Source organism: Mustela nigripes, chromosome 18 (assembly GCF_022355385.1).
Source record: "Mustela nigripes isolate SB6536 chromosome 18, MUSNIG.SB6536, whole genome shotgun sequence".
Taxonomy (NCBI): domain Eukaryota; kingdom Metazoa; phylum Chordata; class Mammalia; order Carnivora; family Mustelidae; genus Mustela; species Mustela nigripes.
The window spans coordinates 36,786,438-36,807,918 of NC_081574.1; the positions used below are offsets into that span (position 1 = coordinate 36,786,438).

The following is a 21,481-nucleotide window of genomic DNA, read 5'->3' on the forward strand; positions in this document are numbered from 1 at the left end:
CTATTTGCGAGAGGTTAATTATATCAGGATAACCCTCTGGTAGGTAATGAAGGTGGCGTGCTGATTTGCAGACTGGAGTTTTCAGAAGTTAACAGAATCTTCCACTGTTTCTGTGTCAGTCTGGGAGCCTCATGGGTGTCACTTTCCAGCATCACTGCAGCTTCCGGATTGGGTATAAACACGGGCCCAGAGGGACAACTACTAACTCACCAACTCTGGGTGTTACAGAGAATGAAGAATCGGGCTCGAGGGGCAAGTGAACATTAATTGCTTAGAATGATTTCTTAGTCACTGAACAAAAGGAGTAAAGCTGCTTATGTGAATGAGCTTCTATACATTGCCTATGAAACGCACGGGTTTTAAGAAGTATCTTAGGGCGCTCGGGAAAACCTGCAGAGATGTGTTGCCTTTGAAACTCTCTCCTTGGATGGGGACACTTTGGGTTTAACTCTTCCTCTGCAGAAATTCAAAAAAAATATTTTTGTTTGTTTGTTTTTAAGTACAGAGGACAGGCAGGTGGGTTGTACTGAATTTCTTTGATCTACAGGCAATCAAGTTGGAAGGAATCCACTTGGTCGCAGGAAAGGAAAGCACAGGAAGCACTGTGCGTTTTGACTGGCTCTGGGCTGGGGCCAGGGCAATCCAGAACGCCTCAGAAAAGAGGGCCACATGGTTCCACTATCAGGCAAATCCACCCCCCACCCCAAACGCCCAGTGAGAGAGCTGTCTTTCTGGAAAGGAGCCTCAAATGCACCAAAAGACCCTCAGCCCAGTACCCCTTTCAAATGTCAATGTAGACTTCTTTTTTAAATGCTGAAAAGTAAATAGGGTTCCCCCCCACCCCCCCACCCCCACCCCCCGCAAAAGTGAAATGAGAGGAGAGGTGACATGAGAACACGCAGCTCTTCACCCGGTTACGGTTCACACTGACTAGCAATTTTGTGGGGCTGTTCCTAATGTTTTTTTCTTTAACTATGTTTTTTGAAAACCACTAACCATTGCCTTCTCTGACTGAAAATCATCATCTCTCTCATGCCGCGGGCTTGGTCCCCACGGTGTTTCCTTCTCCCCACACAAAGGCAGGCACGTGTGGCCCTCCACACGTGCCGAGGTCAGGTCACACATGGAGGCCAATGCTAACCGCCACGTCCATGCCATCAGAGACGAGTGGATTCGTGCCAAAAGACAATCACACGGAAAGGCAGAGCAGCCGTGACCTCCCTGCGTTCCCACTGTTACGTACTGTCCCTTTGCTTTCTCCCCTGCGCTGACTTCCGGGAATCATCTCAAGTTGTGGGTGTGGCTGTGTGTTTTTCTCCAAGGCAGACAGAAAGAAAAGTTACTCTGGAACTGAAAGCAACACATCTGACCAATAGTCAGAATGTTCTAGTTCCAAAGGCCTACATCAGCTGGGAGATCCATAAGCAACTTGGAACAACACAAAGAAAGTTGCAGAGCTGAGTTTTTGCTGCTGTCTCTCACTTTTTGCCCAATCTCGTTTTTCTTTTTGTTTTTTGTTTGTTTACCGGCAGAATTTTCTTTTTTAGTGGCCGTCTCGGGTTGAAATGGTTTGCACCTGCTTTTACTCAGTGATGTGCCGTTCCATGCTGTAGATCCTAAAAGACTCCCTAACCTAAATGATTTTCCTTACCTGGGCATGCGGTTTTGCAATACTGGCTGTACTGGGTCTGGAGCGTGGCTATGGAAGGGGAGGCGTAGGGATGCTGCCAGAGCACAGCCGACTGGATTACAATGTCCTCTACCACCGAAGGAGCAGCGAGCGTGAACCTCCGGCCTCCAGGGCTGTCTGCTCAGCCCCACCCCTCCCCCAACCCACGGCTCCCTCCCCAACCCACCCAGGGAGAATCACTTAAAGACCGACTGAAAAGTGGGACATTCGTGGTTTTTCATTTTCTTCATGAAGTTTTTGAATTCCTTATTTTTCTTGTCCCACTTGTGGATGGCCGTCAGCAAGTACTGGCTCCTCACTTTCCGGCCCATGATGAGGAAATGGTGGCTGAGGTTGTCCAGCTGGTGGCACGGGCAGTCGGCCCCGTTCTTCAGGTACAGGACCAGCTTCTTCAGTTCCTTCTTCTTGATGGGTCCCAACTTGAGGGGCTTCTTCTTCTTGGGGACAATCTTTTTGTCACCGTTCTCTTTTTTCACTTCTTTGATTTTCATCCTCAGGGCTAGAGGTGGTGTAGGCAAAGAGGGGAAGAGGAGAGAAGGAGGGAAAAAAAAGGATTTTAGAACACAAGTTTCCATCTAAAACAATGACCCGAACTTCGGACCCAAGAGGAGGCCAAAATGAAAGTCAACTGGTAAATCAAAGAAAGAGGCAGTTTTACAGATGAACACCAAGGTCTCAGTTCATCTCGCTCTGATTCTGCCCCCTAGTTCCATGGTGTTTAATAGTAACTTGGGAGTTGCCCTGGGACTCTGTGACATTCCGGAACACACTTTCAGAACCAAATCATAGGGGTACCTGGGTAACTCAGTCCATTAAGCATCTGCCTTCCGCCCAGGTCACCATCTCAGGGTCCCGGGATTGAGCCCCACATCGGGCTTCTCCCTGTTCTCTCTCTCTTTCAAATAAATAAATAAAATCTTTTTTTTTTTAAGTACCAAAATATATATATATATATATATTTTAAATTCAGTGACGCAAAATATCATACAATGCTTTCAGAGAAGCAGCAGCTCATACACTTGAATGTATCCATATACTCTAAGGCTGGCGACCTCAGGATTCCAAGACAAAAGTCACCCTGAGTTTTGTTTTGTTTTGTTTTGTTTTTTTTAAGAGAAAGCCATTGGTTTAGATTTCTAACTTCCAAAGGACCTAAAATTCCTTGAAAGTTGTGTGCTATAAACCAAACCAACAAAATCTACGTGTGCACACACAGCAACAGGGAGATTAATTTTATTTTATTTTATTTTTAATATTTATTTGGCAGAGATCACAAGTAGGCAGAGAGGCAGGCAGAGAAAGAGGAGGAAGCAGGCTACCTGCGGAGCAGAAAGCCCGACGTGGGGCTCGATCCCAGGACCCTAGGATCATGACCCAAGCTGAAGGCAGAGGCTTTAACCCACTAAGCCACCCAGGCGCCCCGTGGGAAATTTAAACAGTGTGTCAAGCAGTTATGCTTGAGTTCATCAAGAATCAGTGTCCAAGGGGCGCCTGGTTGGCTCAGTGGTTTAAGCCTCTGCCTTCAGCTCAGGTCATGATCTCAGGGTCCTGGGAGCCCCCTCATAGGGCTCTCTGCTTGGCAGGGAGTCTGCTTCTCCGCCTATCCCCCGACACCGCCTCTCTGCCAACTTGTGCTCTCTCTCTCTCTGTCCAAAAAAAAAAAAAAAAAAAAAAAACAGTGTCCAACTTCTGCTCTGGAGAAATTCCAGTCCCCACCATGGCGCCTCTAGGGAGTTTTGACAGCAGGTATCACTAATGTTCCGTCAACCACAAAGTCACCACTAACGGGTGCCACAAATATTCTTTCCACTGGGTAGACCCACACAGAATCAAACTCTGCTTTGAGCTTTTGACAGATTCGAGCAATTCCTGGTGAAATGTTGACAGAGAAACCCAAGCGAGGACTTCCCGGAGTCTGACGCAGGACATGGGCTCAGCTCTCTGCAGGGAGAGGAAGGGCCTGTCCACCAAGCTGGCCTTCCCTTTTCCTTGACTCTATAGACTGTGGGTTAACATTATTTTAATGTGAATGTATAGACAGGAAATGTAGTGATGGCTACAACTCAAGGCCTGCCGATGAAGATAATTGAATTTGCGTGCAGGCATTCTAGAAGATGTATATGCACTAACAATTCTAGAAGATGTATATGCACTAACAATTCAGCATCGCTACAAAAATCAAGTCACCTCTCAAGCTGGCCAGGCCAGAGAATTCCAAAAAAGGGGAAAACCGTTCTCCAGATGCTAGTTACCAGAGAATTTGTACATCCTCTGAATTCTTATAAATTCAAAATTAGCAAGCCTCTTTTTTAATATCTCAAACTTCCCACCCACACTCCACAAGGAAAGGCTTGAATCTGAACAGAATAGCACTAGCCAACAATTAGGAGAGCATATGGCATGCCCGGAAGTGTGCTAAGTATTTTCCACGAATTTCCCCAATTAAACCTAACAACTCCATGAGGAAGGTATAATTATTTTTCCCATGTAATAGATGAGAAAAGCGTTGGCATGGGGGTGGGCGGTAAGTTTACTTGGCCAAAGTCACTAATCCTCAGCCTAAACCCATGTCTTAAATGTGCCCTTTGAATCACTGTGCAGTCCATGATGACTCTACGGCTGCAAAGTTTTTTATAATGAACCTCACAGTTAGAGGACCGGTGACGAGAACCAAGCAAATAAGGGGGAGGAGCTCAGACTCACTTCCTGGTTTCACCCACATTTCAAAAGGACTTCATTTACCAAACGGTAGAAGAGATTCTCCTGCTCGAAAGAGACTGCTCTGGCAAAGGAAAAACTGTATTTGCGAAGGCTTTATTATTTAGTATTTAGTTGATGAGAAAACATACCCTTGGCTAACCCGAGGATAGGAAGGAGGGGGGAACATCCTGGGAACAAACCTTTAATGAATGTGTCAAAGTCAGTAAATTAAACGCTCCCACTGCTTTCTTTTTCTTACAAAAAGAGTTCCAGATTCTGCAGTCTACTTAATCTCATATAATACCCTAGGCCTGGGATCCCTTAAGAAATGCCTCCCTCCGAAGGGCAGCAGAAAGTTCAGGAACTGGGCACGAAGCAGCAGAAGGCTCTCGCGGAGGATTAACCTTGACCTTTGAGGCTGGTCCAGGCTTCCCAGCACACATGGAAGTGAGTTGAGCACAGCCTCCCAGAGAGTTCTTCTTTCTAAGCTCTTCCCCCACCCAAACCAGCCACTGCCCCGTACTTCTGATTATGCTTGATTCCCACCCCCGCTCGGGACAGAGAGTGCTGGGGACAGCGCAGGAGTGTGGCAAACAGAAAGAAACAGAAACCACCCAACCAGGACCTCACCCCAGACGTGACCCCACAAGCCGACACCTGGTTTAGCTTCCCTTCTGGGCTTGCAAACGTTGAGCCTGGTGGTTCACTTGGCGAAAGACTTCAACTGTTCTGGTCTGTGTCTCATTGAATGAGAAAAGTTCTCCTTGGGGTTGAATATGGGACCAACATGAGGAGACTCACTGCCCAAGCCTAGGCAAAGTCAAGTCTTCCCTCTCTTGCCTCCCCTCTGCAAGACAGAGAACGCAGGACTGGGAGAAACCACGTACCAGAGAAAGGCAGTGAGGACTGCTACAAGAAGGTAAACAGTTAAGAACAATTCTACTCCTTTCACAAGATCCTCTAAATAAAGTGACCCCACAAGTGTTAGGTGAATCCCAAGCTACTTCCCAAAGTCTAAGACTGGGAACCCCACGTTGCTATAGAAGCAATCAATTACATCATCAGCTGAAATGAGTGCATGCCCCAATTGACAACGTGGGCACCCTCTTTTATTTTTAATATTTATTTATTTATTTATTTGAGAGACAGAGTGGGGGGGGGCAGAGGGAGTGAGAGTCCTAAGCAGACTCCACACTGAGCACAAGCCCAGCATGGGGCTCGATCTCAGGATCCTGAGATATGGAGCAGAGGCGAAACCAGGGTTGGATGCTTAACCAACTGCGCCACCCAGACACCCCATGGAGGGCACCCTCTTTTTTGCAGAGTAAGCCATCGGTTTTCAAGGGCCAGACTCTACAGCTGAGCACAGGATAGGTGGCTCTGTGCGAGGCTCCAGATTTAATGCTCACGGCAATCACGTTAAGAAGGCACTGTTATTATTTATTACAATCAAGGAGAAGGACTCAGGTTAAGTAATGACAACCCGAAGCCACAGTATGTAAGAGATAAAATCAGAATTAAAACCCACACTTAACCCCAAAGACCACACTCTTTCATACTACACCATGACTGGGTTTAAAATGATATTGCTTCGGTGGAAACTATTTCACTCTTTTGATTGTGTTGCTTTTAATCACAACTCAAATCAAAAATTAATGTTCCTTTGCCATGACCGTGTAAAGGAATTTAGTTTACATAGGTGGGGGGGACAGCAAGGGGAGAGGGGAAATTAAATGATGGAAATGTGTTATGCATTAGGCTCTTTATTTCTTGCCATTTGGCTCAGTTTCTTTTTTGAGGTGGAGAGAGTAAGGAAGGAGGGGCACATATGGCCAGAAATTACTAACATCTTTCCGTCTTTTAAGGGTTTATTTTAGGGATGCAGATTACCAACAATGTTTGGATAGGCGATGAGCCGTCCAAGGTTGATTTCTCTGTGCCTTGTGGATATGTGCACAGCCCCCCACCGTACCACATCCAGGGGCTTCTGGGACAGGGGTGGGTGCTGGCCCAAGAGCAGCCTGGAACTGATCACCACTTCCTCTTCCCCCACCCGGCCTCCACCATGCAGACAGGGCCTGGACCCCAGAGATTTGCCCATAGACTGTGTTCATGGTTTGCAATGCAAATGGCGGTGTGGGCAGGCAGGAGAAGCCCCAGGAGGCCAGGCAGCAGCTAAGGGAACAGCTGAGGCATGGGACAGAGTCCTGGGTCCTGGGTTCTACCTGTGTGACCACAAAATCTGGTTTTGAGTTCCCGGAGTCTGTCTTGCATCTGTAAAGTGTGGAGTGCAGCCCCCTGCTGATCTGGGAGGCACTACCGTCCAGGGGGCCCATGCCGAGTAACACTGGGGAGCCGGCAGATCTCATCTCTGGCACTACCCCCAACCCTGTGCTCAGTCTTCTTCTTCACGAGTAACCCAGGCCCTTGATCTCGGCTCCCTGTAACACCTCGTCCCTGAACGGAAACAAAACGAACAAAACACTTCAGGTTGTTTTGTTTTGTTTTCTAGGTATAACTTAACACCTGAGCATAGACTATTACTCCCACCTCTCACCTTGCTGGTCACTAGCAGCAAGAATTAAGAGACCTAGAAACTTTGAAACCCCAAGTTAAGGTTGCGATGAGGGGCTGTCTGGGTCTTTCTCGTCGATCTTAAAATAAATAAACCCTTATCTTCAGGTAGACCCTTAAAATTTCATTCTACTTTTAGTTACCTGAAACCACATTTTTTGCTCAGTTCCTTGGTAGCCTCCCATGGGGCTTGGCCATAGTTCTGAGGCTAAAATGAGAACAGGAAACTCATTACACCCAATTCGGACCCTTCAAAACCATCTCTTCCTCCTGACCCTCTTCTACCAATGGTGCCACCATGCGTCCAATTACCTAGACAGGGCGGCGCTTGGATGTATGGCAACCCTTGGCCAAGAGCCAGCCATTTGTGCAACCAATAATGTGGAATTGCTCAGCCGGAGGGCAAGGAGGATCAGATGTGAAAGGTGGGAAAGCTAAGTCAGTGATCGGATTTGTGACTCAGCTGATCACAGTGAAGAATCGAGTACAGAGAAAAGAGAGAATGAGGGCCATCAGGCAGCACCATCACTGGGAAGAGAGAGAGCGTAGTTGAGAAACTCCTCGGAGGCACAGATGAAAAACCAGGCACCCAAGCATCTCAAAAGCACACGGGGAGGGACTTTCAAATAGAGAAGTGCTCTTCGGTCCCAAACGCTGCAGAGGTGAAGCCTGAGTGTGAGACAAGATCGTTCTACTTATGACCTGGGGGTCACTGATGGTCTGTGGGAAGGCTGAGGGTGAATTCCAGGGAGCTTAAAACCACGGGGAAGTGAAAAGAAAAGGTAGGCCGCACTGGCAACCATCAAGCTTCTGGAATGTCTGTGAAGAGTTACCACTGGCTACTTCTAGCCAAACACATTAGATCAGGCGCACACAATCCTTTGCACTCCATTCTGCAGTCAGTTTAAAATCGTAGTAAAAAAACAAAGTTATAAACACATGCAAGAAAACAAGAACATAACAGCCTGCAGGATAATAGAAAGCAAATGGATGGTAAACACCGGCTTGACAGGGAGAAGAAACAATGAAACCTGGCGGCTTATGGATAGGGACGCCGGAAAGAAACAAGCCGGCTCACACTGCAGCCCAGACCCAGAAATGGTCATGAATTGGGGCCACTGGGTACTTCTGAACTCCATTACAGAGGTTGTCCTGGATATGAGAATTGGCTAAACATCTATAGAAAGACACTCAGATCCACTAGCCTTGGGCCATAAATCTGGTAAGAGTCCCTTACCGATTCCAGCACCAGCAAAGGTTTATTCTTTAAAGAATGTTCGATGGGGCACCTGGGTGGCTCAGTTGGTTAAGCGACTGCCTTCAGCTCAGGTCATGATCCTGGAGTCCTGGGATCGAGTCCCGCATCAGGCTCCCTGCTGGGCAGGGAGTTCGCTTCTCCCTCTGACCCTCTCCCCTTTCATGCTCTCTCACTCTCTCTCTTAAGTAAATAAATAAAATCTTTAAATAAATAAATAATAAAAAGAAGGTTCGAACCAGACAGACTCTGGGCTTAGGCCCACCAGATGCAAAAGAATGCAAGGTGGTGATGGCTGGACTCCTTCCATAGGATTAAGTGACGGTCTGCACACTAAATAGTGAGTCCCTCAGGCCTGAGAACACTGCATTTATATCCCCCAGAGAGGTGTGAGGGGTTCCTAGCTAAAGAAACTAGTATCCCTAAAGAAAAGACCTACAGCTCCCCCACCAGCAAAGCTCTAAAACGAGGCCCTCACAAGTTACACACAGAGCTTCCAATTTAGTCCTTCACTCTTCGACCTGAATGGCCAGCCAAGGGTCAGCAAGCACTTAAACAAAGCCCCAAAGTGTGAATCACAGAGACTAAAATATACAAAACAGGCAGGCAAAAAGAGAATTCAGAGATAACAGAGACCACGTGGGGAATCCCAGAGAACTTTCTACGAAGATAATATTAGAGAAGACGTTACCGTATTCATAAAACAAGAACAGAAAGCTAGTAGAAGAAATGTTCAGAAAACAAAAAAGAATATTTGGATATTTAAAATGTAAGAATGCCAGATGAATACTTTTATAACATTAGGCTGAAAACAGTTTCCTGGGAAGCTGAACCAAATGACAAAGAGATGGGAAAAAGAGCCACACGGAGTCAGCCAGGAGCCTCCCCATCTGAACAAGACAGAACCAAGAAAGTGGACAGGGGAAATACCAAAGAAATCATACAAGAAAATTTCCAGAAATAAGCCTGAGTTCTCATATTTAACAGTATCCCAACTCAACCACTCATGATATTTAGAAACATAAACATAGAGAATTTTAAAGTCCTCTAGAGAAGAAGGATTACGTATCTAGTACAGAGGACCTGGCAAACAGAACAGCATTGGATTTATCTATAGCAACACCAGAAGCTAGAGGATAATGGATCAACACCTTCAAAATTCCCAAATTCTAGGGGCTCCTGGTGGCTCAGTGGGTTAAAACCTCTGTCTTCAGCTCAGGTCATGATCCCAGGATCCTGGGATCGAGCCCCACATCGGGCGCTCTGCTCAGCAGGGAGCCTGCTTTCCCTCCTCTCTCTGCCTGCCTGCCTCAGTGCCTACTTGTGATCTCTGTCTGTCCAATAAATAAATAATTTTATATTTTTTAAAAAATAAATTTTAAAACATTTTTAAAAATTAATTTTAAAAATTAAAAAAAAAAGTTCCAAATTCTACACTGAGCCAAGCTATCAATCAGTGTCTGGGTATGGAATTTTTAGCAGTTCAAGTATTAGAAAATTTCTAAGTTGTCTTCCATATATTTTTTCATAGGAAACTACCTCAGGAGGGATGTCTGGGTGGCTCAGTCCATTAAGCATCTGCCTTCAGCTCAGGTTAGGATCTCAGGGTCCTGGGATCGAGTGCAGAGTCAGGCTCCCTGCTCAGTAGGAAATCTGCTTCTCCCTCTGCCTCTCCCCCGGCCCATACTTTCTCTCTCTCCCTTGTTCTCCCTCAAATAAATAAATAAATAAAATTTTTAAAAAAATTAATGTGATTTTTTGACTCCATTTTCCTAAATATCAAAAGAAATAGCTAATTAGTTAGAAAATATTACCTGTGGGTTGTGAGAATTAGTGGTGGGAAGGCATCACAGAGAGGACTGCAGTTTTTTGTTAGAAACATTTTAACATGACTTTTTAAACTGCATTTGTTTTGACTCAAAAACCTTAAGTTTTAAGAAATTTTATAGCCTCGTAAAGAACTTAAATGTATATAAACTACAAGTAAGTGACAAAATGCAAGATCTTAAAAGAAACACAAAAATTACATTCCCAGGTCCTCTGCTCTTCATTGGAGTGATGCTTGGTGTTAGGACTTCTTAAGGGTGTTAGGGCTTCTTAAGGGATCTTTTAAGGGACTTCTTAAGTAAGAATTCTGCTCCCTGGCTCCCCACCCAGAGCTCTCTGCTCTGTTCCAGAGCTCCCCCAAGCACAGAGCAAGAAAGAAAGGGGATGGATGGGGCCCTGGCAGATTCTGGAGACAACTGGACAATGAAAAGTCATCCTGGAGCACACAATTAGACCACCCCCGACTCCTAGTGACTTGCCTTTTGTCCTCAGTTACTTTCTTCTGCAGAGAAGGCTGAAGATCCTGAACAGAAGACTAGAAGAACAAGAGGATAAGACTGGAAAACTCTTTACAAAGTGACCTGTTCTCAGCCCGCTGGAGCAGGAAGGCCCACAGATGGGCATCCCATGCATCAGCTCTGCGGACTTGGCCAACACCCCTCCTCCAGACGAAAAAGCCCATTCAAGATAGCAAGACCTAGCTAAGAGCTCGTCACAGAGAAGATCTGGCTTCTACTTCCTGGCCCCATTTCCACAAATCCCTTGGGTGGGCGACTCTGAGGCAGCAAACACCACAGCCAAATCCAACAGCGCAAAAGAGATTTGGTCACAGCACTGGGTCAGGATTTGACGGAGAGAAACCCCAGCGTCCTCCCGCCCTGCTGTGGAGGGTCTGGGCGCACCAGGGCAAGCTGGTTTTGAGGCATCAGGGCCCAGATGGATCCTACTGACAGAGGTCCTGCCATGGGAACTTAACAGACCTCTCTGTTCCCAGCAGGATCCGGTGTTTGGCATCATTCGTTCCTCAAGCAAAGAAAGGAGCTTGCGGTTGGTCACAGCAACTCAGACTGGACCCCCAGACCACAAACCACACACTGAATACTTACATGCATTTACAGACGACGGGACATACTTACAAAAAAACAAAGAACAAAAATCAATGGAAAGCAGCTTTCTTCTTCTCTTATTTGAAAAAAAAAAAAGAAAGAAAGAAAGAAAGAAAGAAAGAAAGAAAGAAAGAAAACCAGCAGATGTAGAAAATGCTCCTTAGTTGACTTATTTGGTGCAAACTATCTCATTGAGATTCTCCTGTTTTTTGAACCCCAGACGTCTTGGGAAGGTTGGGGGTGGAGAGGTAAGGCAGGAGAGAGGAGGCTACCCCGCCCCCTCAACACCCTCACATAAACTCACACACACAGCCCAGCAGCAGCCGTGTCAGCCATCCGGAATCCCGCTGCCTAATTGCTTGATTTCATGGATCGCGTTAAATCCCCACTGACTTAAGCTAATGGCGCAAAATGAAAACCCCACTTTGAGAGCAATGAGCTGCCTGGTGTGGTTTTATTTGGGAAGACGTGCGCACTGGCAGCCCTAGCAGCAGGGCCAAGGGCCTCAGAGTGGGACAAAGAGGAGCTTTGGCCCTTCTCCTTCCCAGTAAGCCCCAGCCCCCTGCTCCACCCCCAAGCAAGAGGTGGAAGAGAATAGGAGAATTGCTTAAATGCAGTCAATCATTAGGATTGATTGAATCTTGGCTCTAAGCCCCGACAAACCTGCCAAGGCAAACAGTGTTTCCTGCTGAGGGGTCATTGGGTTTCCTCCATTCCTCTCCTTTCTACCCCCTGGTGGTCACCCACATGGCAAGGCGGGGTGTGGAATGGTCTCTTGAAGGGAAAAAGGTGGGGCATGGATCTGAAAAGCCATGCGATCTCCCTGTCACCTTGGTTATTCACAGTGGTGTACTCAGAGGACTCTTTCCAGGATGGCATTTAAACATCCTGAGGACCCAACAAGCTCTACAGCCTCCAAATTCACTGAAGTTCTGACTGAAGTCAGCACATTCAACATGGATGTGTCCAAGACCGAGCTGACCTCAAGCGAGCTGGTCTGGCGCCATTCTCAGAATCACCAAGGTCCCTGGGGCCCCTCTCCTCAGAGGTGGCTCTCGCAACGTCAGGCAAACAAAGGCTTTGGTAGCAAAAGGCAGCACCTTTCAGTGGCGAGGCCTCCAGCGTCCAGTACGGACTCCCAGCACTAACATTTTGTATAAACTTGGGTAGATCACTTTACTTCTCTGGGTCTCCATGAAGACTGGGCCAGTTAATCTCAATTTCCATTTCAGTACTGGCAAAAATCTTTCTAAATCATCTTACTTCCTTTCTCTGTCTTGAAATCCAATATAGAAACACTAATCACCAAGGGAAAGGTTCGCCATCTCAGACAACAACTGATTCCCTCACCCACTGGCAACGCCCAGGGACCTTGCTTCAATGGACCACAGCCAGGGCCGGCCGTGAACACACGGGCACGAGAGCCCAGTCCTGGTAGTGTAGTTGCCTAAACTCAAAGACAACCCCAGAACACAGCACAGAGAACGTAGTCGATGTGAGTGTAATAGTGTTATAGAGGGACAGAAGGTCGCTACACTTGTTGTGAACATAGCATGACATAGAAAAAGGTTGCAACACTGTGGTAAGCCTGAGATGAACGTAACACTGTGCGTCCACTATCCTCAAAGGAATCTTTTACAAAAGCCCCAAAAGTCCGACGCACTCCAAGCACGGTGGCCAGCACGTCTGCATGCTGTCCCATCTGACGGATGGGAGAGGAGGCCTAGGGCGTACCCTCCTCCCTTGGCTGGCCCTGGGCCCTGGCTGGGGTATCCCTGAGGAAGCTGTGAGCCCAGTGCCCCTGGGAACTGGTGGCAGACTCACCTTAGCTCATCTCTTCTTGGCAGATCCCTCAAAAGGCAGAAGGGGCACTGCAGGCAAAATTCCTGCTTTTTTTTAAACCACCCTTCTGGACCAGCGACAGCCCATCTTCTCCCAGACTGGCCCAGCCTTGGCCTTCGTGGCCCTCCCGATCTGAGCCATGATCGAGCATAGCATGCTCGATCCCATGAATGTGCCCTCTCTGCCCCCCTGCCCACTGCAAGCCCTGCCAGGCATGGACCATACTCATCCCTGTTCATCAACTAGTATCATGCCGAACACATCCCAGAGTTGGATCTAACGTTTATCGGAGACCCAAATGAATAGAGACTTAAACAGCAAACTCACTGCCTTGAGGGCCATACCCTTACTAGTGAGACTGGAATCTGTTGCCCAAACCTCTCTGCCTTAGCACTGATGACCACCACCACAGCCAGCAACCACTGAACACCCGCCCCAGCAAGGCACTGGTCTTGGCCTTTCACATGTACCTACTCCGTGAATCTTTTAACAACCCCATGAGGGAAATATTCACATCATAACCCGTTTGCTGAGCAGGAGGCAGGACAGTTCAAATACTGAACCAACGGGTCAAACGCAGAGCTGGAGTCTGATCCCAGGGAGTCCAGCTCACAAAATGGGAATCTTATCAGAGGAGAAGCTAACTCTGCCGGAAGGCGCCGAGGCAAGGTCGTCATTGTCTAATGTCTCCAGCGCAGAAGGTGCTCGGAAAAGGTCCATACGAACATGCAGAACTCGCGTGAGGCCTGAGCAGGCACCTGCTGCCCTCTGGGTCTCCCTATTTCTTCTCTTGACGATGCAAAGAATGTTCTCCAGCAAGTCTACCCCAAACACTGTACCTAAGAAGTACTAAGAGAGAGGTGCCACTGAAACTCTGGAATGGTGCCAGTAATTAAGATGATATTCATTTGAGGGACGCCTGGGTGGCATTAGTCAGTTAAGTGGCTGCCTTCAGCACAGGTCATGATCTCAGGGTCCTGGAATCGAATCCCGCATTGGGCTCCTTGCTCAGCGGGGAGCCTGCTTCTCCCTCTGTCTGTGCTGCCTGCTGTTCCCCCTGCTTGTGCTCGCTCTCTCTCTGATAAATAAATAAATAAATAAATTTTTTAAAAATGATATTAATTGGATATGGTGAAACTCTTTTTTTTTTTTTAAGATTTTAATTATTTATTTGACAGAGAGAAATCACAAGCAGATGGAGAGGCAGGCAGAGAGAGAGAGGGAAGCAGGCTCCCTGCTGAGCAGAGAGCCCGATGTGGGACTCAATCCCAGGACCCTGAGATCATGACCTGAGCGGAAGGCAGCGGCTTAACCCACTGAGCCACCCAGGCGCCCGGATATGGTGAAACTCTTAAGTCAAAATCTCCACTCTTAAAAGATGAGAAAAACTGCCAAGTAATTTTTTGGATAGAAAATGCCTACGATATGAGGTTAACAGCAAAGAAATCACTCTGCAAGATTGTGCCTATCAGTGATAGAAATACACCAAAATATTAGCAGCCGCTGTCTCCGGGTGCTGAGGGGATGGGCGACATCTACCCTGTTCACGTGCTTTTCACGATTTCCCAATTTTCATGCAATACATACGTATATTACGGTGGGGGGGGAGGCAGAGTTCTTCAAAAAAGAAGTCATTTCAGGAAAAGATTTGGTCAAATGACATGTTTAAAACTTGCTGTTCACAACTCTTCGGCTCATCGACAGTGTTTGGAGGTTACTCTCTGCTCCGTGTAAGAGGTTCTGCCGCCTCAGGAGGGGAAGCAGGTTTTCACAGAAATCCCAGGAGATACTGAATAAAGTATCTACTGATTCTGTGTGCCTTGACCAGGATTTCCCACCCCCCAAAAAAATTTTTTTAAGATTTTATTTATTCATTTGTCAGAGAGACAGAGAGAGCACAAGCAGGGGGAACAGCAGGCAGAGGGAGAAGGAGACCCCTGCTGAGCAGGAAGCCCAACACGGGGCTTGATCCCTGAAGCCCAGGATCATGACCTAAGCCAAAGGCAGGCGCTTAATGGACTGAGCCACCCAGGCACCTCCCCACAAAAACTGTTTAATGCTACCCCATAGTTCCCAGGGGCAATCACCACAGAGACACCCTGGTCATGGGATGGGGGACCAACTATAATTGAGCTTCCAAAGTAGGACACTTTTGACAGAAAGAAGGTAACGGATTATTATGCCATGACAATAGGAATAAACTGAAAACTCCCCCAGGGAAACTAGAATATTCGGTCATCCGAACAAGGAACTGGCCCTTGGGTAAGGAGGGTGTGACTGGTGTAGAGCCAGTGAACGGGAGGCAGCAGAGCCCTACCTTCTCCCTCTCTGGGCTCCCAAAACTGCCCAGCAGATGCACAGATGAGAGAACAGGGTACACTTCGTCTAACCCAGAAGGTCCCAACACTTCCAAAGCAATGAAACAGACATCCCCAACTGGGGCCGACTAGGGTCCAATAGCACAGAACCACCATTGAGCTGGTAGGAACCCTAGGACACAGCCCTGAAGTTTTGAGCCGTTCCCTCAGTTTAGTGAGGAAACCGACAACCAGTCAATGGTTTGAGGCACAAAGCTATGTGGGGTCTAAGAAGCAGAACAGAAGACGCCTGTCCTCGGCTGTCGTCCTTCCACAGTGGCAAGCGGCTTCTCCGGTGTGAGGTGAGGGAATGTTCTCACTCAGGACTCACTGTCCCCCTTTCCCATCCCAAGGGCATTCTAGGTATAAAATGACTCAGAAGAGAGAAGCACCTCTCTGGTTCACTTCTCCAAAGCACCAAGCTAAGAAAGTTCTCGAAAAAGAGGCCTACATCCAGATGCTTCATTCTGGGATTTGCTCTGAGGCAGAGACAGTAGGCTCATCTCAGGACCTGATGTCACCCCTCCCCTGATGTTAGGTGCTTCTTAGTCATTCACATTTCTTTCTGACCCCACATATCTACCCAACTTCCTGTGCTTAAATGTTCTGTTTCTTCCCCCAAGTCCCCCACCACCACTCTAGGCTTTGTACAACAGCAGAGAGGCTCAGAAGACCCAGCTGCCCTAGTGATCTGGTCAACTGTGGCCCTTTGCAGACACGGAGGTCCAGCCCGAGCCTGGGCCCACAATGCATATCTTCCCCACCCATCAGTTCTGGTACAGGGGAAATGAAGGTAGGGAAGCACATATGCCCCCCCGCCCCACTATGCTCCTCTCTGTCTCTTTGGCAATGCCACTTACTAGAAAGAGACAAGACCAAAAACAAACTTCCCCATGGCTGCAAGACTGTGGTCCCCTGGATCCCAGAGAAGGGACAAATAGCCCCAGCCCAAAGGAGACCGACATGATGTCTGGTGAAAAGGCAAAGACTTGAGGTACTGAGGAGACAGAACACAACATGAAACGGGTGTCTCGACCCACCTTCTGAGGCCATGCGCCCAACTCCCAAACACTTTCCTACCATTCGGGGGGGCAAATGCTGTCTCGGTATTTACCAAGTCTCAATCAGACTTTCTTTCCATCTGCCCCAATACTCTCCACAGAGATGCATCCCTGACCACTGAGGACAGTCAAAGCCCCAGGGGTCAGGGGCAGTGGCTCTGGCTCAGAGCCCCAGGGCACAGTGCTGTCAGTGCCCAGCTGCTCCGACAGGTGTGCCCATTAGAGCAGGTCAGTGGAGCTGACCCAATGCACTCCCTTTGCCTCGTTCCTTTCCTGGGCTCCTGAGCACTACCCAGGCAGGCAGGGGGAGGTCTCTCCTGCAGCTCCTCCCCACCCCGGCTGAGATTGTGCCCAAGGGCATGCATCACACCACCCCCCACCCCCCACCCCACACACACACCACAGGGGCCTCACCAGCAAGCTTTGTCCTGGAACAAAGCTGGAAAAGTCCGGGAGGCTGGGCTCATCTTTCCCGGATTTGCTGGAGAAACGGGGTCACAGCAGAGGATGGTGGATGTGACAGCACAGAAGGGGGAAAACGGAAGGCAAATGTCACCTTGCTTACAAGCACAGCTCGAGCCCTTGCACAGTCACTTCGGAACACAAAATTGTCTAAGCTCCTGGCTCCCATCCAAAGATTTCAGAGAAGTCGGTAAGTAGGAATGTGTCTTGTCAGCTGTCGGGTGCTGTAGAAACACCAGGACCCGTTTCTAGCTTTTGTGGACGTATGTGCACAGAGAGACACAATATAAATAATTGCCACAGGGCCAATCTGTCGAAAGTGGGGGGTCTGCTGTGAAACTCTCCTTAACGCGGCAAGCATGCCCGAGCTGATTCCGGTCAGCAGACCGCCGGGCTGTGAGCCGCGGTCGGAGAAACCAAACCAGCGACTCAGTCTCAAGATCTAGGATCCCCGTGCAGAGCTGAGGACCGTTTGCCTGTGCTCCAGTCTACCCCGATGACGATTCCTCCACGAAAAGGCCGCTATTGTGCTTAACATTCAACAAATACAGTTTTTCAAGGGTCTCTATTTTCCTGAAGAGTTTCAACTGAGCTGCTGAAGCAGTGAGTTAGAGAGCTCAGTGCTGGGGGGCATGGCTTCCCGAGCACTTCCTGGGGAGCTGACTGCCCTCCATGTCTGGATGTGATTCTCCCAGGTTGGGCTGCACGGCAAACACCGTCTCACATCAGGGGCTCTGTACAGCGTACCCCGTGGCTCTGTTTTCTGCGGCTCCATTTGCAGACATGCCCGTAATGCTAGCAAATAGGTCTTACAACACCCCCTGTCTCCAGCAGCTTCACATCAGAACCACTGGCTCTATTCCAAGCCACTCCCTGCCTCCCAGTGGCTACTAGGAGCCAGGCCCTGCCATGTGGGATGCAGTGCCCTTGGGTTCCCATCTCAGGCCTGGAATGTCCTCTGCCGAGCCACGCACTCCAGACTGGCGATGCTTTCCTCAGTGGAAAACCCCTCCCAAGATTCACATGTCAGTAGCCACTGCATGAAGCTGCCTTTGCTTTGTGTGGTGCCTCTGACGACCACCTACCAAGTCGGCCTAAGGGATCCCTCATACCAACAGTTAAGGCCTTATAGTTCATCTTCCCAGGAACCTAATGAACTGGTCACTATAGTCACTATGGTCATCCACTTTTCCTTTTTGGAGAGGGAGGCGGAGAAAAGGGAGAGAGAGAGTCTTAAGCAGGCTCCAAGCCCAGCGATCGCATGACCCTGAGATTGGGACCTGTGCTGGGATCAAGAGTTGGACCTGGGGCACCTGGGTGGCTCAGTCATTAGTTAAGCATCTGCCTTCAGCTCAGGTCATAATCCTGGGGTCCTGGGATCAAGCTCCATATCAGGCTCCCTGCTCCACAAGAAGCCTACTTCTCCCTCTCCTACTACCCCTGCTTGTGTTCCCTCTCTTACTGTCTCTCTCTCTCTCTCTCAAATAAATAAACAAATGAAATCTTAAAAAAAAAAAAAAAAAAGAGTTGGACGAGTAACCCAATGAACTACCCAGGCGCCCCCTATCATCCATCTTTTAAGACAAGCAGGTTTAGGCATCTAATTTCCCCAAAGACACCAGTTAGTGACCTAGAGCTAGGATTCAGTCTCAGGAGGGTTGACTCTAGAGCCCTGTAGTGAGCTGAATAGAGTTCCCCCCCCCCCAAACTCCTTTCCACCTGGAACCTCAGACTGTGGTTTTGAAAGCTAGTCTTTTGCAGATGTGATCAGTTACACCTGGCTGTAACCGGCTACATGTGCGAAGCAAAAACGAGCTCATGTATGAGAAAGCAAACTGTTCCTGTTACTTTTAAATCTCTACTGTTTTGAACATTTTTATTTTATGCCATGTGACTATATGGCCATTTCAAAGCTTAATTACATCTTCAAAAATAAATCATATGTATAACATATATATGTACAGAGTAATGACTTATTTATACTTCATTCATTCACTTGTTTTATTCCCATGAATTTCTCAATTTTCAAGTAACCCTCTGTCTTCGGGAGAAGAAGAGGGATGCAAATACAGTTTCCTACTGTGTTCACGCCAAAATAACTCCAGCTGCGGAACTGTGATTCTCTTCCCTATGGTCTTTCAAGAAGCCTCTGTAACTGTACATGATGGCGTGCTCTTCCTCCCACTCCGCAGGACTGAAGATTCCGACTATCTCACAGACAGAGCCCTGTTGAATTCAAATTCTTGCTTTTTATGATGTGACTTTAGACAGCACGGGTCCCCTGCCCTGGTCCTCCCTCTCTTTCTGTCATTTAGATTTCAATATCTTTATTTCTTGAGTGTCAGGACACAGCCACATCTTTGTTGCAACAAAAGCACTTCTCCTTGACCTGTTGGAAGTAGAGCAACACCTGGGGACTGTCACATTTATCCCCCCCTCTGTGTCCTCTACAGAGTTTGTGGGTTCTCCACTTGAAATGGAAATGGAATGATCGCTAAGGCCTTCTCCTGGGAATATGTCACGTCTTCCCTATCAGGCAGAACTGGTGGCTGGATAGGAAGCCATCCTTGGAAAGATGACATGTAGGCACCAGATTGCTTTTTTCAGCCATTCTCAAGATTTGCTAAAAGACAGTCCAGGGGAGGGAACCAGAAGGTCAGACCAAAACTAGCAGCTGAGCTTATAAAACCTCCCAGATCAATACTACTTCTTTGAGATGGAGAAAACAACGCGTTCCTCCAATTTTCTTATAACTGTTGATTAGTTCAACCAATGCAGAGAGTTGATTAGCCCCTGTTCCTTTGCTCCGTCCAGCCTATCACCGTACACGGGTGTCCGAGCAGGGCCAGAGCACAACTGGGAGCTGTGCCCACCTCCACTCCCTTCCCTCCGCGACGCCAACCCCACCAACATCACCTTTTTGCAACTGACTTGTTACGTGAGTACCTGGGACTTCCTGGAGAAACTAAAATGCTAAGTTTCTTAGTGACGGGGACCCATACAGAAGCAGCACATCCACAGGCAGTGCCAGGAACCACCATCACTGAAGGAGGAAGGAATAAAACCACTGGAGATGTCTAGGAGGAATGAGTGCGGCTCCTTGGCCCTGACTCAGAAGCTGGGTCTGTGGGGAAGAGGGAATTGTGGCTCCAGATACAGCACAGGGGCTCTCAGGTGGATCGCCACAGGGTGGGGAAAATGTGCTGCCCCACAAGAGGCTGTGACACATTAGGGCCCAACCACCCTTGCTGGAGGGCCTTTCCCCTGAGAATCCCCCCAGGCCCAGACGAGAGGGGCACACACTGGCTCCCCAAGAGCTGGGAGCCTCAGCCTGATGCAGAGCTGCCGCTGAGCTGAAGCCTGGATGGCTGTGCCCAGGAAGCTCCAGCTTGGCCAACAGCAGTGGGAATGGGGCCTCTGCCTGAAGCCTAGCAGGCTGCCACAGTTTGGGTGGAACTGTCATCATCTGCATCCAGAGCTGCTAGGCCAGGAGACATTCGGTGAAGTCCCCAGTAGTCCATTCGGGAGGAAAGTAGAGCATGAGGGTCTCTTAGGAGAATCTCAGCCCTTCTTCTCTGAGGTCAGACACCCTGTCCCCAGGTCCAGTAACTTCGTAATGGAGTGCATGTCCAATGTGCCCCAGGACTTTGTCACGGCCACGCCAGTCCCCTCCAGGCCCCTGCTCTTCCAGCCCTGCAGTCTGTGTTGACCGGTTTTCTATAATGGAGTTCAGGTGAGGCTTCCTTGGAGGGGAAGCTCTGCTTCATGGCTGGTGTGCGTGCTGGAAGAACACTAACTTGGGACATAGGAGCACAGATTCTTAGCGTGGGAGGGGACGGAAGAGGCCCCCCAGCCGCAGTCCCGCTGCAGAGGCTGGGAGGACGGAGGACGGCAGTCTCGGCTGGCAGCAGCCGGTCAGGAACCAGAACCGGCGCTGTGGACTCCCCGGGGCCAATGCGTCTCCCCTTCCCCTCGTCTCCCAAGCATTTGCCCTTGTTTCTGTCCCTTCACACACCCTGTCTCAGAAAGACGACCCCCAGCCCCTCCAGTTCCAGCCCGCAGGGTCACACCGCCTCCTTTCCCACCTCCAGGCACAAGCAAGCCTCCTCTAGCGACTTCAGCGCCAGGACCAAGAGCCAGAAGCCAGAAAAAGGAGCTCCACCCAGGCTGAAGAAGTGCAACCCCGGCTCACTCTCGGATAAGTCGTTTCCTGGAAGAAATGTGACTGTGGTGCGGGAGGGAAGCAGGAACCAGAGGCCCCCCTGCCAGTGCCCCACAGCCATCAGGGAGAATCAAGGAAACGCTGCCCGGTCCTCATTCTGGCCCAGGGCTGCCGATCAGATAAAACAGTGGGCTGCCACCCAGCACGCCATCCCCTCAGTTCGGGAAGCTTACTGGGCCATCCTGGGGCCTCCAGGGGAGCCCCTGACCTGCCTCACCTCGGAGGAGCCCTCAGAGGCGAGGCAGGGACTAAGACATTTGTGTGTGCTCCCATGAGCACACCTGTTAGAGAGAACACCACCAGACCACACCCCGGGTCACGTCGGAGGTAGGCGTCGGTTAGTGTCTCATGCCAGACTTTCTCAGGGCGTGGGTCCCCACAGGAC

The 21,481-nt window shown here is 48.9% G+C and overlaps 1 protein-coding gene across 1 annotated transcript in view; it reads right to left on the bottom strand.

The window, feature by feature from the left end:
* Positions 1–863: 863 nt before the first annotated feature.
* Positions 864–21,481, bottom strand: part of SFRP1 (secreted frizzled related protein 1) — a 42,863-nt gene continuing 22,245 nt past the window's right edge. The window contains exon 3 of the mRNA XM_059384516.1: positions 864–2,189. Within this exon, the coding sequence (XP_059240499.1) occupies positions 1,867–2,189 (323 nt within the window). The 3' untranslated portion in view covers positions 864–1,866. The remainder of the gene's footprint in view (positions 2,190–21,481) is intronic.